The sequence below is a fragment of the Pleuronectes platessa genome, chromosome 4 (genome assembly GCF_947347685.1).
Source record: "Pleuronectes platessa chromosome 4, fPlePla1.1, whole genome shotgun sequence".
In the NCBI taxonomy this organism is placed as follows: domain Eukaryota; kingdom Metazoa; phylum Chordata; class Actinopteri; order Pleuronectiformes; family Pleuronectidae; genus Pleuronectes; species Pleuronectes platessa.
In genome coordinates this window covers 13,897,281-13,912,394 of record NC_070629.1, presented here as the reverse complement: position 1 = coordinate 13,912,394, position 15,114 = coordinate 13,897,281, and the positions used below count along the sequence as shown (strand labels likewise).

The following is a 15,114-nucleotide window of genomic DNA, read 5'->3' as shown; positions in this document are numbered from 1 at the left end:
ATTATTTGTTTTCCTTCTTTTTTATTTATTTTTGTTTTTAGATTTAAAGAGTGTAAGATATTGTTCAATTAATAGGTGATTGATGTCCAGTCAATTTTAGGGATTCATTATCTTGCCAAGGAAACTTCAGCATGCAGATGGAGAAGAGTAGGAAATGAATTAGCTTTTGGAGGGCTTTAACATGCTCAAATTCTTACCAAAATTTGCAGAGAGTAAGAAAGTGTTGAAATGTTCGTATTCTGGAGGAAACAAACCTTGTGCTTAAGATTGAAAGGTCCTTTATTATTTGATTAATTAATTAATTTTATATGGATCTGGAGTGACTCTGCAAACCTGCGGACATACTGAACTTTCATTCATTTCCTGGATACCATGACATTAACATGACAACTGAAATGAATGGATTACCATGCACAGACATGTTTGTTTATATTAAAAATGGGGTCTTTCATTAGGCCACATACATTTACGCAGGAGCTCTGGACAGCCAGAGCGCAGGTTCCCTTCATTTGACCTGAAGAGATGTGATCATATAAACGCATGGGAGCTGTTTAGTTTCTTGTCACAAGAGGAGCAGCATGGTAATCCTGCATGATTGACCTCTCTGTGATAAAAACTGAACAGCCACAGTTCAAAGGGTAACTCGATGTAACGCGTCTGGCACCTGCGCGTCAGCATCTGCGGTAAAAGAAAACTTGTACCCGCCTCCTCTCAGTCTTGGGAAATCTGTGACCGGGGAATATTTGTACCTAAAATGACCAGTGTATTCTCAACACGCACGCACACGGACACCCTTTCTCCTCATTGGCTGCGGATGGTCGATGCAATCAGGTGGAGTCGTGCGTCCTGCTCAGCGAAGCTCAAAACCCCCGTGCGCTGCCGCCGCTGCAGGTAACCGACTGCTGGACTCGGGCTGATCTGCTGGAAGGATGGCGCACGCTCACAGAACCACCGCCGCAATCTCGCACGTCTTCAGGGGAACCTTTATCCACTCGACGCAGAAAACGGCCGTGCAGATTCTGGAAGACGCGCTCCTGGGAGTGAACGCGGAGGGAAAGGTTTTTACAGTCTTTTTTAATATCTGATTAAATGATCCGTATTATTATAAGAGAAGCCGCGCAGTCACCTCTTGGTATGTAGGTTTTTTATTGATATCTGTTATCTGTTGGCTCACTCACTGTGACTATTCGGTCTGTGCGTGAAAAACACGAGTAGGCAGACGGCTGAGTTGGACGGACAGAGATCTCTTACTTAAAACTTTGTCTCCTATACAGTGAGCTGTCGTTGAGCAGCTTTCACAATTTATCCCAAAAGCTCTGAAACTTACAAAAAAATGAATGATAGTCTGAAGTAAAGCCTCTGTAACCAGGCTATAATAAAGGGGATTTAAACCAATAAAACATCATTAAAAACCAAAGGAAAATACATAATTTATATATATGGTAGGGGACATTATGGAAATCAAATCAATCAAGACTGCAAAGGAAGTGAAGCATCAAGAGAGTGGTGTATAGGCTGACATGCTCCATTAAGTAGACCGGTGTTTTAATGCCTCACTGCTACTGGATAGTTGTCTGCAAACAGGTTTTTGTCCTTATGCTTGATTCCAGTAACTGTTGGCTTCTTTCCATTCAACCTTCAGATCGCATTCATTGGAACAGGTGTCGATCTGCACAAGCTTGCTCAGGCGTTTGGATTCAGTCCCTCTGAGGTGACGCAACTGACACAACAGTGAGTATGATTAGGGATTTAATCACTGGAGAAGCACACTTGTGTTTCACAGCAATTATTATGCAATGACCTCAGGCAGTTGGAGAGTATAGCACTTAGACTTGACAGATAGTGAGGACATTTGGACTCAAAATTTCACCTCTCATCCAAGAGGCTTCTTCAGCCCAGACTGACTGATGGAGAGCTGCTGTTGAAGCTCCGTGGCGTCATCTTCAAGGATGTCCCCTGGTCGGTTAGTGATGCTGTCTGTTGGATTCAGTGGTCCTCTGTATACATTGCGGTCATTTAAATAAGTCCCACTCATCCATCAGGTGTATGTAAATTACTGAGTCATGACCTAAGGGGGTTGAACTTTCATTGTTGAGCCATAGGTTTATGTAATGTTGGATATTTTCACTGTTACACAAGTCTGTGAATCCCTCACTGCTTTGGACTGCACACTTGCGGTTTTGTGGGTGTGTGATGGTTTGCATGAACCAGTTTTTGTCTCAGGGTGTTCCTGCATGGGTGTGAAAAACACAGGAATGTGATGCTTGTTGAAGATTGAGGCTCCAGACATATGCACATGTTAAACCTGCCCGACCCGAAGGGATGGTGTTCTTCATAAAGCCTGCTGCCATTATCACAAAGGTCCAGTTTTGGTATCCGCAGGATTTAAGTGCATCCTTCAGATGTTTGTGCTCCTGGTGCACATTTTAGAACATTCTCTGCCTGGTGCTGAAGGGCGGTTGTTCCAGTGGGTGATGACAGTCAAAGTGTTTAGCAAGAGAAATGAATTTGCTTCACCACTTGAGTTCCAAAGATGAACGTGGATCATTCCCCCATATGAAGGTTGTTTATTGCATAGGACATAAAAGCAAAATCATTAAACAATTTCCATGCTTGCTCCACTGCAGTGAATTCTTCATGCCAGGAATGGTGGACACCCACATCCATGCATCCCAGTACAGCTACGCAGGTACGGCCCTGGACCTGCCCCTGCTGCAGTGGCTCAATACCTACACCTTCCCTGTGGAGTCCCGCTTCAAGGATTTGGACTTTGCCAACCGGGTCTACACCCGAGTAGTGGTGAGTTTCCTGGTTTCATGAAATAATCCATGTGAATTAAAGCCACACAGTAAACCCAAACAGAGCCTTGCTAGTGGCATAATGCAATAATTATGGTATTGCCAAAGGGGCTGTCAACCTGTGCTGTGGGAAAAAGGTCAAAGCGGTTTCTTTGACAATTAGACGCTAACCCCTGAGTTGACGAGGGTGTGACCAACTCAGTGACATAACAATGTAAAAATAATTAAAGGAATTTAAACCTTTAACCTGTAATATGATTCCTGCTCATTACAGAAAAGGACCTTGAGAAACGGAACAACCACTGCATGTTACTTTGCTACCATACACAGCGACGCCTCACTTCTGCTGGGTCAGATTGCAAGTAAGACATCAAACACACACACACACATAAACACACACACACACACACACATACACACACACACACACACATACACACACACACACACACACACACACACACACACTCTCTCTCTCTCTCTCACACACACACACACACACACACACACACACAAACACACACATTTTGACCTAAATCTTCTTCGGAGTGTTTTCTATCTGTGACGTGGACTTTGGACTGAAATGTTGATTCGTGTTGTGAAACCATTCAGGTGACATGATGCTGGTAAAGGCTTAAATACATCAAAATATCCAGCTCGTAGTTTAAAATGATCAACTTGGAGCAAAAGCCTGAGTTTTTTCGGTCTATACATAAAGAGAGATGTCCCTTGGAAAAAAAAAACGTGATATAAGCCTGTCAAACCGAGCACATCGTTTTCTACATATGTCAGTTTCTCCACAGTACATGTTATATCAGGACCTTTGTCATTTTCCAAGTGTTAAAGCTGGACATGTGGTGTTATAAGCAGAGCTGAAATGACAATGTGCCGGACAGAGGTTGTGGGTCCTGTATGATCACTTATTTTGTTCACCTTTATGCCTTGTTCCTTATCATGTGAGGTTATGCAACATTGAACAGACACACGCAAACACACACACAGGCATGCACGTAGACATACGCATACACACACATCTAATTTCTTAGACCCTTATCCTCACGTTAACCATCACAACATAATGCCTAACCCTAAAACCTAACCTAAATCTAAAACCAAGTCTTAACCCTCGAATAAGACTTTGTTGTGAGGACCAGCCAAAATGGCATCCCAATGTCCAAATGTCCCCACAGTTATGGTATTTAACCAAAATTGCCCCTTATAACTATAGAAGATGCACACACACACACACACACAGATATAGACTCTTGTACTTCTAGTGAGGACACTCATTGGCATAGTGCATTCCCTACACCCTTACCCTAATCATCCCAACTTAATGCTGAACCCGAAAACTATTCCTAACCCAGCTGTAACTGTAGGGACTCCACAAATGTTTTTTAAACACCCACAATCTCCTGTGCCCCTCGGAGTGCTCGTTCAGACACCTGTGCTTTTCACCTAAAATAAACCTAAACCTGAGTTTTTTCCCAAATCCTAATTCTAACCTAATTCTGACCCTAAAAGGAAGTCGTAACCCTTTGATAGCTGTTGCGAGGATTAACAAAAATATCCTCACTTCTCCATAATGACAACCATACTGAGCACTGGCAGGTTTACGTAGTCCTTTTGTGTAACCAGGTTCATTGAACCCCCACCTTTGTCCTGTTCTGAGCAGCTGTTGCATTTCGCAGAGGACTGTTGCAATTCAATGATCATACGTGTGTGTATATGTGATTATATTCAAGTCACATCTCTTTTGTGTGCGTAGCCTTATATATTCAGTATGTCACACCGAAAGAGATTTAATAAGAGTATTTGTGGAAGGACTGAACAATACACTATGATTCAGTGTTTTTTTTTTTGTGAAGCACTTTGTAACCTTGCTGAGATAAGTGCTATACAAATAAATGTATTATAATGATACACACTGATATGAGAACTCTGAAGTACACACAAGACACATGATGTACATGTGTTATTGATCTGCATTTAGCAAAGGATTGTTGATTATACTCATACAAGGACAAAACTGAACAAAGGATTTAATTGATGGGACCTTATAAAGATTATTGATTAGGTTGACATAGCACTCAAGACCAGTTGCTTGTGTGTTTTAATCAGAAAAAAACTGATCATACAGAAAAGTGTTACGGTTTGAAGGAGGAGATGGACCCAAGATGCAGAGGTTATAACAAAAGGGGATTTAATATACAAAAACGTCTTTAACAAGACAAAAACAAAACAAGAACACTAACAAAAGTAACACTGGCGACAAGGCGCACTGAGAACAAGGAACGAGGAAGCAGGTCGAAACCGCTGGAACAAACAAACCATTTCTCACTACGTGGGGAGAAAACAACTAGTACAACCCGACACCAGACAAAGGGAAACAGAGGCTTAAATACAAAGCAGGAAAGCCGGGGCAATTACACCAGGTGAAACACATAAGGATTGAGAAGACAATTAACGACAGGAAGTGAGAAGCTGAAACAAGACAGTGACAGCGGGGCTACAAAATAAAACAGGAAATAGAAAACCATAAACATAAATGACTGAGCGTCACAGTACCCCCCCCTCAAGGACCGGATCCCAGATGGTCCATAACGAGCACCGAATCGGGAGGGAGGAGGGGGGAACCGGAGGAGGGACTCCGGGACGTGCCCAGGTTCTCGGACCGACGGCTCCGTGGCCGCTTCGGAACCTGGCATAATGTCTCAGGTGGACGGCCCCGAGGCCGGACAGGAACGCAACACGGGGGCTCCTCAGGAGGACGGCCCGGGACAAAGTACATAGTCTCAACCCGACGGCTCCGTGGCCGCTTCGGGGCTGAGCGCAGAGGCTCGGGAGGACGGCGCCGTGGCCGCACAAGAGCAGAGTTCTGAGGCTCTTGGGGGCGGTGCCGTGGCCGCTCAGGGACAGAGTTCAAGGGCTCCGCTGGACGACGGTCAGGAGCCAAACACGGGAGCTCCTCAGGAGGGCGGCGCCTTGGCCGCTCCGGGACAGAGTTCAAGGGCTCCGCTGGACGACCTGGAGGCCGGTCAGGAGCCAAACACGGGAGCTCCTCAGGAGGGCGGTGCCTTGGCCGCTCCGGGACAGAGTTCTGAGGCTCCGCTGGACGACCTGGAGGCCGGTCAGGAGCCAAACACGGGAGCTCCCCAGGAGGGCGGCGCCTTGGCCGCTCCGGGACAGAGTTCTGAGGCTCAGGAGGGCGGTCCAGAGCCCAGCACGGGGGCTCCACGGGCAGGTGGACCGAAGACCAGTCAGGGGTAGAGGGCAAGAGCTCCGACCTCAACCCTGGACGTGGGGCAAGAACTGGAGCTGGCACCGGGAGGATCTCCGACGCCGAAACACAGGGGACGTCTGCCGAGAGCCTCCGGCGCGGAGCAGGCACAGGTGCTGTGTGCGGAGCCGGCACAGCGAGGATCTCCGACGCCGAAACACAGAGGACGTCAGCCGAGAGCCTCCGGCGCGGAGCAGGCACAGGAGCAGGGACCGAAGCTGGGTGCAGAGCTGGCACCGCGAGGATCTCCGACGCCGAAACACAGAGGACGTCAGCAGAGAGCCTCCGGCGCGGAGCAGGCACAGGAGCTGGGTGCGGAGCTGGCACCGCGAGGATCTCCGACGCCGAAACACAGAGGACGTCAGCCGAGAGCCTCCGGCGCGGAGCAGGCACGGGAGCAGGGTGCGGAGCTGGCACCGCGAGGATCTCCGACGCCGAAACACAGAGGAAGTCAGCCGAGAGCCTCCGGCGCGGACCAGGCACGGGAGCAGGGTGCGGAGCTGGCACCGCGAGGATCTCCGACGCCGAAAAACAGAGGACGTCCACCGAGAGCCTCCGGCGCGGAGCAGGGACTGGAGCCGATGCTGGAGCAGACGCCGCTGTGAGGACCACTGACGTCAGAGAACGAGAGACATCAGCTGGAAGCCTCCGGCGTGGAGCTGGGACCGGAGCAGGTGCTGGAGTAGACGCCGCTGTGAGGACCACTGACGTCGGAGAACGAGAGACATCAGCTGGAAGCCTCCGGCGTGGAGCTGGGACTGGAGCCGGTGCTGCAGCAGACGCCGCTGCGAGGACCACTGACGTCGGTGAACGAGAGACATCAGCTGGGAGCCTCCGGCGTGGAGCTGGAGACTGCGACCCAGTCGGGACTGTAGGTGGCTGGTCCCTGTGAGCATGCTGGTCCCTGCTTCGGCTGTGGATCCCCCCTCTCTCACGTCCGCAATCAGCCAGAGGAAACCCCTTGAGGTTGCGGGGTCCCCAAAAAACCCTGTCGCTTCCAGCGTACAGGACTACGGATGGGGCTGGAGGGTGGCGCCTGCGAGCTGGCCTTAAAGATGCGGGGTTACTGCTCCGACCTCCGCCACCAACTGCAGACCTCTGTTGAAGGCTGCGGGGTCCACCAAAAGCCAGGCGGGTTCCCTCAAAAGGGTTTGAGAAAAGACAACTAAAAAAACTAACCTCTGCTGGGTCCATAGTTTGGTCGGGTTGTTCTGTTACGGTTTGAAGGAGGAGATGGACCCAAGATTCAGAGGTTATAACAAAAGGGGATTTAATATACAAAAACGCTTTTAACAAGACAAAAACAAAACAAGAACACTAACAAAAGTAACACTGGCGACAAGGCGCACTGAGAACAAGGAACGAGGAAGCAGGAGAAGCTGGTCGAAATCGCTGGAACAAACAAACCATTTCTCACGACGTGGGGAGAAAACAACTAGTACAACCCGACACCAGACAAAGGGAAACAGAGGCTTAAATACAAAGCCGGAAGGCCGGGGCAATTACACCAGGTGAAACACATGAGGATTGAGAAGACAATTAACGACAGGAAGTGAGAAGCTGAAACAAGACAGTGACAGCGGGGCTACAAAATAAAACAGGAAATAGAAAACCATAAACATAAATGACTGAGCGTCACAAAAAGAACAACATTAAAACAGTCAAATAAATAAAAATAAAATGGAGCAATAGAAATGGGACCTTGTATATCAAACATCTCTCAGATACTTAGTTCACATGTTTTGATCATGTTATCATGGTCATGATGTTAGGTGAAGCAAGTCGTATTTTCTTGCTCAATACGTCTAGAGTGAAAAAAGCTGTGACACGTTGCGCGATTGTATTTTTTTAACTCAGAGTGATCTCAATCATCCTTATTTTTCCTGCAGATGACTTTGGACAGCGTGCCTTGGTGGGTAAGGTGTGCATGGACAGGAACGAGGGTGTGAAACACTACAAAGAGACCATCCAGGAGTCGCAGGAGGAAACCTCTCGGTGGGTTTATGCAACCCTACTCCACTGTGGAAGGCCAGATCAAATATACGTGTCGGCTCAAGCTGTAAAATTAACAACAGCATCAGAAACAGATGCAGATGTTTAGGAACAGAATTTCTCTGCGGGCAATAACCTTAGTCTGACTCAATTTAGTGTTATTGAGATTTAGCTTTCATTTTCTTTTCTTGGTCCTTATGTTTTTACACACGCTCTAAGGTTACACATCTCTTGTATCGGTTCGAGTCAAGAACGGTCACGGTCAATAGACATGCATACCTCAGGATGTTCTCTGTACAGAGGCTGAATACTTTCCATGCGTGCTACATACATGGAAGGAAAGAAACATGGCTGTAATTCCTCATGAGCTACGTCTCACGTGTAGTGTGTGCTACCCCAGAGAGCTGCAGTATATAAACTCTGCAAATCTCTTTGTCTTTGTCGATCTCTTCTTGAATGCATGCTGGGAACAAACATTGACCCAGCGCTGTATCAAAGTGCCTCAGCTGAGAGGCGCTTTCAGACCTTGCTGACCGAGATGAATCCTTCTCAGTGTGTCCTTTAATAACTGTGACCATCAGTCAGCGCCTGTCTGGACAATATCCTGAAGATTTGGCGATGTGCTGTTTATAAGAGCACTACTTTGCTGCTGAGATTTTTTGAAACTTTTCCTGCCAGCCCCCTGGTGAAATGTCAGCGTGAGCCCATGTGAGAACACAGCGGGACATTTTCCAGAACGTTTACCGTAGCAAGGCTTGAAAACATGCAAACGTCAAGAAATTGAACAAAATATCTAAATCTAAAGATGTCAACATAGAAAGACGTGATTTGAGATCTTTTGTCAATTAAGCCCGATACCGGTGTCGATGTGTATAAACAAAAAACCCTCAACTCGACAGCAGAATTTATATGTTACATCCTTGTACTGGAAAATTCCAGTTGTTTTAAACACAGAATTTGTTTGTCTAAAAACAGCTTTATGATGAGGCAGTTTTTTGTTTACAATATGTTACAGACACAGATATGCCACAGATATACGCTGTGATGCTCAATAACAGCCACAATGTCCGAATAAATAAGAGACAATCTAGTGGGAATTCATCAAGTTTCTCTGAATGGGGAGCATCAGAATGAATTCCATGGTTTCAGGGCGTCTGAGTGGCATAAGACCGAAATTAGAGTGGTCTTAATGTTTTAATTCCTATCCTCTTCCTATTGACACCTCCTAGTATTACCTCTACAATACAGATATGCTCATCACAGAGAGTCTCTGACGACCTATTTGTAATCGTTGTTTTGTTCCCTCAAGGTTCATTGCAGAGCTTTTAAACAAAAAGGTAAGGTTTTAAATTAAGATAACCAGGACAATTCAACACCGCAAGTAAAACGATCACAGGTCTGCATTACATTCTTCTATTCTCCCCTCCCAGTACCCCCTTGTGAAGCCGATAGTGACTCCTCGCTTTGCACTATCCTGCACGGGAGCCTTGCTCGGACAGCTGGGAGCGATCGCTAAGAACAACAACCTGCACATTCAGGTGAGCTCACTGTGGCAACCGAACCAGGCCGTGTCCACTGGGGACTGTTGCCATGGAGACGGTTTATTGTTTGGACCTGTGGGGGTTTTGAGCAATGACATAAAAAACAGACTTACACTTGAAGAACATACTTTCAGAAAAGCATCCGGATTGAGTTCATCCTGTCACCTCAGTGCCTCAGGCTCCATGTAGATCCTACAGCTTTATGGTGTTGAATTTGTACTTAAGAGATATTGTATGCAAGTGAAGAATATTTAGATAGATCCAACAAAAACATTTTTGTGATCAATAAATGTACTTTTATGTTTGACAGAGTCATATCAGTGAAAACGTTGAGGAGGTGAACCTTGTAAAGGAGCTGTTTCCTGAATCAGAGTCGTACACGGACGTCTATCACAGACACAACCTGCTCACAGACAAAGTGAGAACACATCACTGCCTGCACACACAGACACACACACACGCACACACAGACACACGCACACACACACACACACACACACACACACACACACACAAAAGCACACACACATTTCTGTGCAAAATAGAAACTGTATGAATGCTTAAAGGGGACATATTATGCCCCTTTTACCACAGTTGATATGATTCCTTCGGGTTTTAATGAAATGTCTGTAACATCAAACACGTCAACGTTTAGAGGTGTCCCGGGGGTCCCTTGTTTATCAGGCCACTTAAATGTCTGACAGGTAGCGTTAGCTCACTCGTCCAAGGCCTTGTAGCGAGACTCCCTACATGGGCATGGTGTGACTTTGACGTTTATTTCGGTCGTAATCCCATTCGACGCACTCTAGCGTATCGTTTCTGACATAGAGGAACCACAACAAATCACGGGAGTAGTTTTTTTCCAGAGGTTTTACGGACGGTAGACACGCCAGATACCCAGATTAACGTGTAGAAGCACTACAAAAGTGGAATTTTCATAATATGTCCCATTTAACTGCTGAACAGGGTTGATTTTATTTGTAACGGGATTGATTCACAGACAGTGATGGCCCATGGCTGCTACCTCAGTGATAAAGAGTTGGATCTATTCAGAGAGACGGGAGCCTCTGTGTCTCACTGCCCCAATTCCAACATTGCGTAAGTATCCGGGTGTTTCTCTAGACTTGACCTATGCCCATGATGATTGATATAACACAGATTTAACAGTAAAATAGCACTTTAAAAGTGTGAGGAATTATCACGAATGCCTAAATGAAAATATGTTATACAGAGGACGCTTTATGGATCATTGTATTAGTCATCTCTCTCTCTATAAATCTCTCTCTCTCTCTCTCTCTCTCTCTCTCTCTCTCTCTCTCTCTCTCGCTTTCCAGATTGTGCAGTGGTTTGTTAGATGTCCGCAACGTCCTGAACCACAAAGTCAAGCTGGGGCTGGGAACAGGTGGGAAAAGATTCACTTTTTGCACATTTTCAAGTGCCATGCTGCTTTTTAACAAACTTTTGACCCGCTTCAACTCCTCTGCTCTGCACACACAAGCATGCGTGTGAGCATCACATGATAGCATCATCTGGTTTTACAGAAGTCTGGTTGTTTTACTGACGTGGGGAGTTCAGTCAGCTGATGAGTCTGACACCCTGGTCAGCTGATCACTTTTCATTTAGCTGGTTTTATCATCCATCTTTGAGTAAATCTTAACATCTGAGTTCAGGGTTTCTGTGGGGTCAATTCAATCATTGACATTTTAGGTTTTAAATACTTTTTGAATATTACGTTTAAGTAGGTATTAGATTATGCTTGGGTAGGTCTCAGTTGTGTCAACATTTGTGTAATGCTACCGTAGATACTACAAACATAATCAATGTGGAACTCATATTAGTCTATAAGCATCACCCTGATCAGAATGTATCACAGTTCCCTCTGCCTGCCTCTTGGGAGGATGAAGGACTCTCTCTCTGCTTTGAGGCAAAACATAGCATTTTTAGGGTTATTCTCTACTAGACTACTTCCCTTTATCTTCAGTTACGGGAAATTCTAAGGAATTCGGTGAAAGTCTTAACTTTAGTTTGTTGAAACCTGCACATCTGAAATTTGAAAATGCACATTCTGTTTTTTTTAATATTCCCCAAAAAGTATTGTCTTCATATTCCCACAGGCATTCACAAGTCTGTGTTTGTGTCTTTATATGTGCCTATATTCATGTGACCCACCTGTGTTTGTGGTCCTACATCAGACGTGGCGGGGGGGTACTCAGCCTCTATGCTGGATGCTGTGAGGAGAACCTTGGACACATCCAAAGTCTTGACCATCCAGGACCCGGAGTACAACACACTCACCTTTGAGGAGGTGTTCAGACTGGCCACACTAGGCGGCAGCCAAGGTAACACACATAACACGCCAAGTGTCTCAGCAGAATCAAAATACCAGTCACTTTCAGAACATGATGTTTTTGTTGATGATGGCTGATTGCAATTTGACAGAAGTGCAGAGAGAGTACAACAGTGTATTTGAATGTGTGTTTCGTCTACAGCCTTGTCCTTAGATGACCAAACAGGGAATTTTGAGGTTGGCAAAGATTTCGATGCCCTTAGGGTGAACGTAGCTGCTCCTGGTGCACCTATCGACCTGATCCAGTGTGAAGAGCCAAAGGTTGGTGGATGAGCACCTTCTTCATCGCTCTACAGAAACCAACACATTCACGTACAGATTTATAAAAGCAAAAAAACATCCAGTTTCAGACTACTTTATCTTCATTTTACTTTCAGATTCTGTTGGAAAAGTTCTTGAATTTGGGTGAGTGTCCATTTCAGTTTGCCTTTCCTAGTCAATTTATTTGTGTAGCCCATGTTCACAAATCACATGTTGCCTCATAGGACTTAACAAGTTGTGATATCCTCCGGCCTTTAACCCTCAGCTAGAGTGAGGTAAAACTACAACAAAAAAATTGAAATGCACAAACTTAGGGGAGAGCTGCAAGTGAAGGAGATCTCTGCCAGGCCACAGACTTAAGTGCAATAGATGTAGCCTGTAACAGAGCACATCAACATAATAATAATATCTATAGTATTCATGAGAAAAGAAGAAGAGTCTACTATAAATGGAGAGGTGTATCAATACGCAAAGTATTTCTGAAAAATTAAAAGTCTGACAAAGATGAATTTGACATCTAAGCAATCTAGTTGTCGTCATAATCCACAATCACCTGCCACCATGATTCACAATGTGGAGGCTACAGTGATCCTGGATCTGCAAACGATAAAGTACAAGGACTCTGGTAAATAAGTCAAGTCAGTAGCATGTATTGATGAGAAATTAATGTGGTTAAGAGGGAGAGGAGGAAAGAAAAACAGAAGCTCCATGTGTCTTATGTCCCTGACACAGGCCTATAGCAGCATAACTGGTCCAAGGCTGTCCTGAGCCAGCTGTTACTAAAGGCTTTATCATACAGAAAGGGTTTAAACCAACTCTTAAAAGTAGAGAGGGTGTCTGCCTCCAAAACTAAAACTAGGAGATGATTCCACAGGAGAGGAGCTTGACATCTGAAGGCTCTGGCTCCGACGACAAGTAAGCCTGAATTCTGGGAGTGCAGTGCTCTAGTGGGGTGATACGGTACTATGGGCTCCTTAAGGAATGATGGCACCATGTCATTAAGAGCTTTGTAGATGAGGAAGACTATTTCAAATTCGATTGTAAATGCATCTGTGTTGTTCTTCTGTTCTAGGTGACGACCGTAACATAGTGGAGGTGTTTGTGGCCGGGAGGATGGTGGTACCTTTCACAGAGCCAGTGGAGTAAAGCTTTTGGATTCTCTGCACATTTCAATCTGTCTCGCAGCTTAAGACACTCTGAAAGTTGTGATATACTGTATGCAGCAAAGGCACGATCAACTGAAACTACATATGGATGCAAACTGGTGTACTTTGTATTTTATCTGTAAAGACGAATAAGTCAAAAAGGAAACAGGGAATAAGGGATTTATCAAGTGCACTTTTACTGTTAGTTATTAAAGAGATAGTTAGTTAGTTGCTCATTTTTGCATAATGAAATACATTTTTAGGTTCTCTTTGTTTATGTTAACACCATTGTACACTAACACTTTTTACATAGACACATTATAACTGACAAAGATCAAACTAATGGGGATTTAAGCCTGTGTAGAGTATAAACAACTACATATTTCACTGATTCATTGATTGAATAAAGTGAAGAAACTAACTAACTAAGTGATATTAGCGTTGGACTAATATAGACTGCAATGATTACTTCCTGTGGGTTCATGGTCCCATTTTCATTCTAGTGTAGCTAGAAAATGTATTATTATATAACTGGGATTGCCTTGATTTGAAATGTCAGAGCTGATTCAGTTGTTTTTTCACTGCACACTCCAGTCAAATGCATCCACGAGTGTTTAAAAAGACACAGTACTAGATTGTGTTATTTGCTGCGCCCGTTGTCACTTTACGATTTGTCGGTCTGCTCCGTGCATGAACTGAAACTAGAATCGTATCTAACATTTAACACATTTCTGATTTGGTCATATCTACATCCTGAGTTGACCTTAGGGAAAAGAGAAACGAGCCTGGTTTGTTATTGTGAGCGTCACAACTATAGTTTTTTATACTAACGTTATATTTACATATTAATTCTAATGGTTTAACAACTGTTATGGAAAATTCCTCTGACCAGTGTCTAAGGTTGTGGAAATCCCCTGACTAGGTGTCTCACTGCTGTGACCTTGGCAACCAGCGAGTTTGCTACAGCGGACACAGCAGATAGACACAAAGGAGGATTTCATATCTTTTTTCATATTACGTTTTATGAAGCACCTCTTTGTATTAGTTCTGGCATGTCTTTTTTTTTCATATTTTGTGTTATGTAAAGCCTCTTTGTATAAGTTCTGGCTTTTGTGAACCTGCGGCCAGTTATTCCATTTTGAGCACCCGTGCTTGTTGTGTAAACTCTGCAGAGCTTACTATTATAAAGACTAAATGGCAACTCCAGTCTGAGAATTTCATTATTCCAAATCTCAAGATGAATTACACCACTGAGATGATTTTAAGGACCACCCATATTAAATACAATTAATATTTATATTCCTCACTGTCTTATAATTGTCAGGAAATCAAGGGAAATGAAATGCACACACTGCTGAGTATGTTTTTGTCTTGATAAATGAGGATGTATTTAATACAAGTTTCCTTTTTTTTACTGAAATATCACTAATTATTTTATTATCAGAAAATATTACTGAGACAGATCTGCAAATTGTATATGTTAAAGATTATCTTCATGCGTCACATCATGGGGGGTTGAAATAAAGAATACCAACAAGTCTACTTTTTTGTTTTGTATGCAGTTTTTTGTATTAATTCTGCAGTATAGTACCCAGCAGCTACTGATCAATGACCAAGGAATGATATATATGGATGAACAAAATGCCCACGGACCCCTCCAGACGACTATCAGAGCAGCTCCGCTAATAGTCCATCTTCACCATCTGGGGGAGACAGCTCAGACAGGGAAGATGGCTATACTCACGTCCTG

At 44.5% G+C, this 15,114-nt stretch overlaps 1 protein-coding gene across 1 annotated transcript; it reads left to right on the top strand.

Annotated features, from left to right (window-relative positions):
• Nucleotides 1-796: 796 nt before the first annotated feature.
• On the top strand, nucleotides 797-14,906 carry gda (guanine deaminase). Its single transcript, XM_053421020.1, has 14 exons — nucleotides 797-1,058; nucleotides 1,643-1,731; nucleotides 2,628-2,799; nucleotides 3,073-3,160; nucleotides 7,968-8,073; nucleotides 9,380-9,407; nucleotides 9,501-9,608; nucleotides 9,922-10,029; nucleotides 10,612-10,709; nucleotides 10,946-11,013; nucleotides 11,804-11,950; nucleotides 12,101-12,219; nucleotides 12,336-12,363; nucleotides 13,292-14,906. The coding sequence occupies exons 1-14, from the start codon at nucleotides 930-932 to the stop codon at nucleotides 13,363-13,365; spliced, it is 1,362 nt and encodes a 453-aa protein (XP_053276995.1). The 5' UTR covers nucleotides 797-929; the 3' UTR covers nucleotides 13,366-14,906.
• Nucleotides 14,907-15,114: the final 208 nt, after the last annotated feature.

Excerpts from the sequence above, each read along its gene's own strand:
- gda (XM_053421020.1), top strand. The coding sequence starts at position 930 with ATGGCGCACGCTCACAGAACCACCGCCGCAATCTCGCACGTCTTCAGG. Across the intron at positions 9,408-9,500 it reads CAGAGCTTTTAAACAAAAAG|TACCCCCTTGTGAAGCCGAT; the intron begins GTAAGGTTTTAA and ends CTCCCCTCCCAG. Across the intron at positions 12,220-12,335 it reads TCCAGTGTGAAGAGCCAAAG|ATTCTGTTGGAAAAGTTCTT; the intron begins GTTGGTGGATGA and ends TTTTACTTTCAG.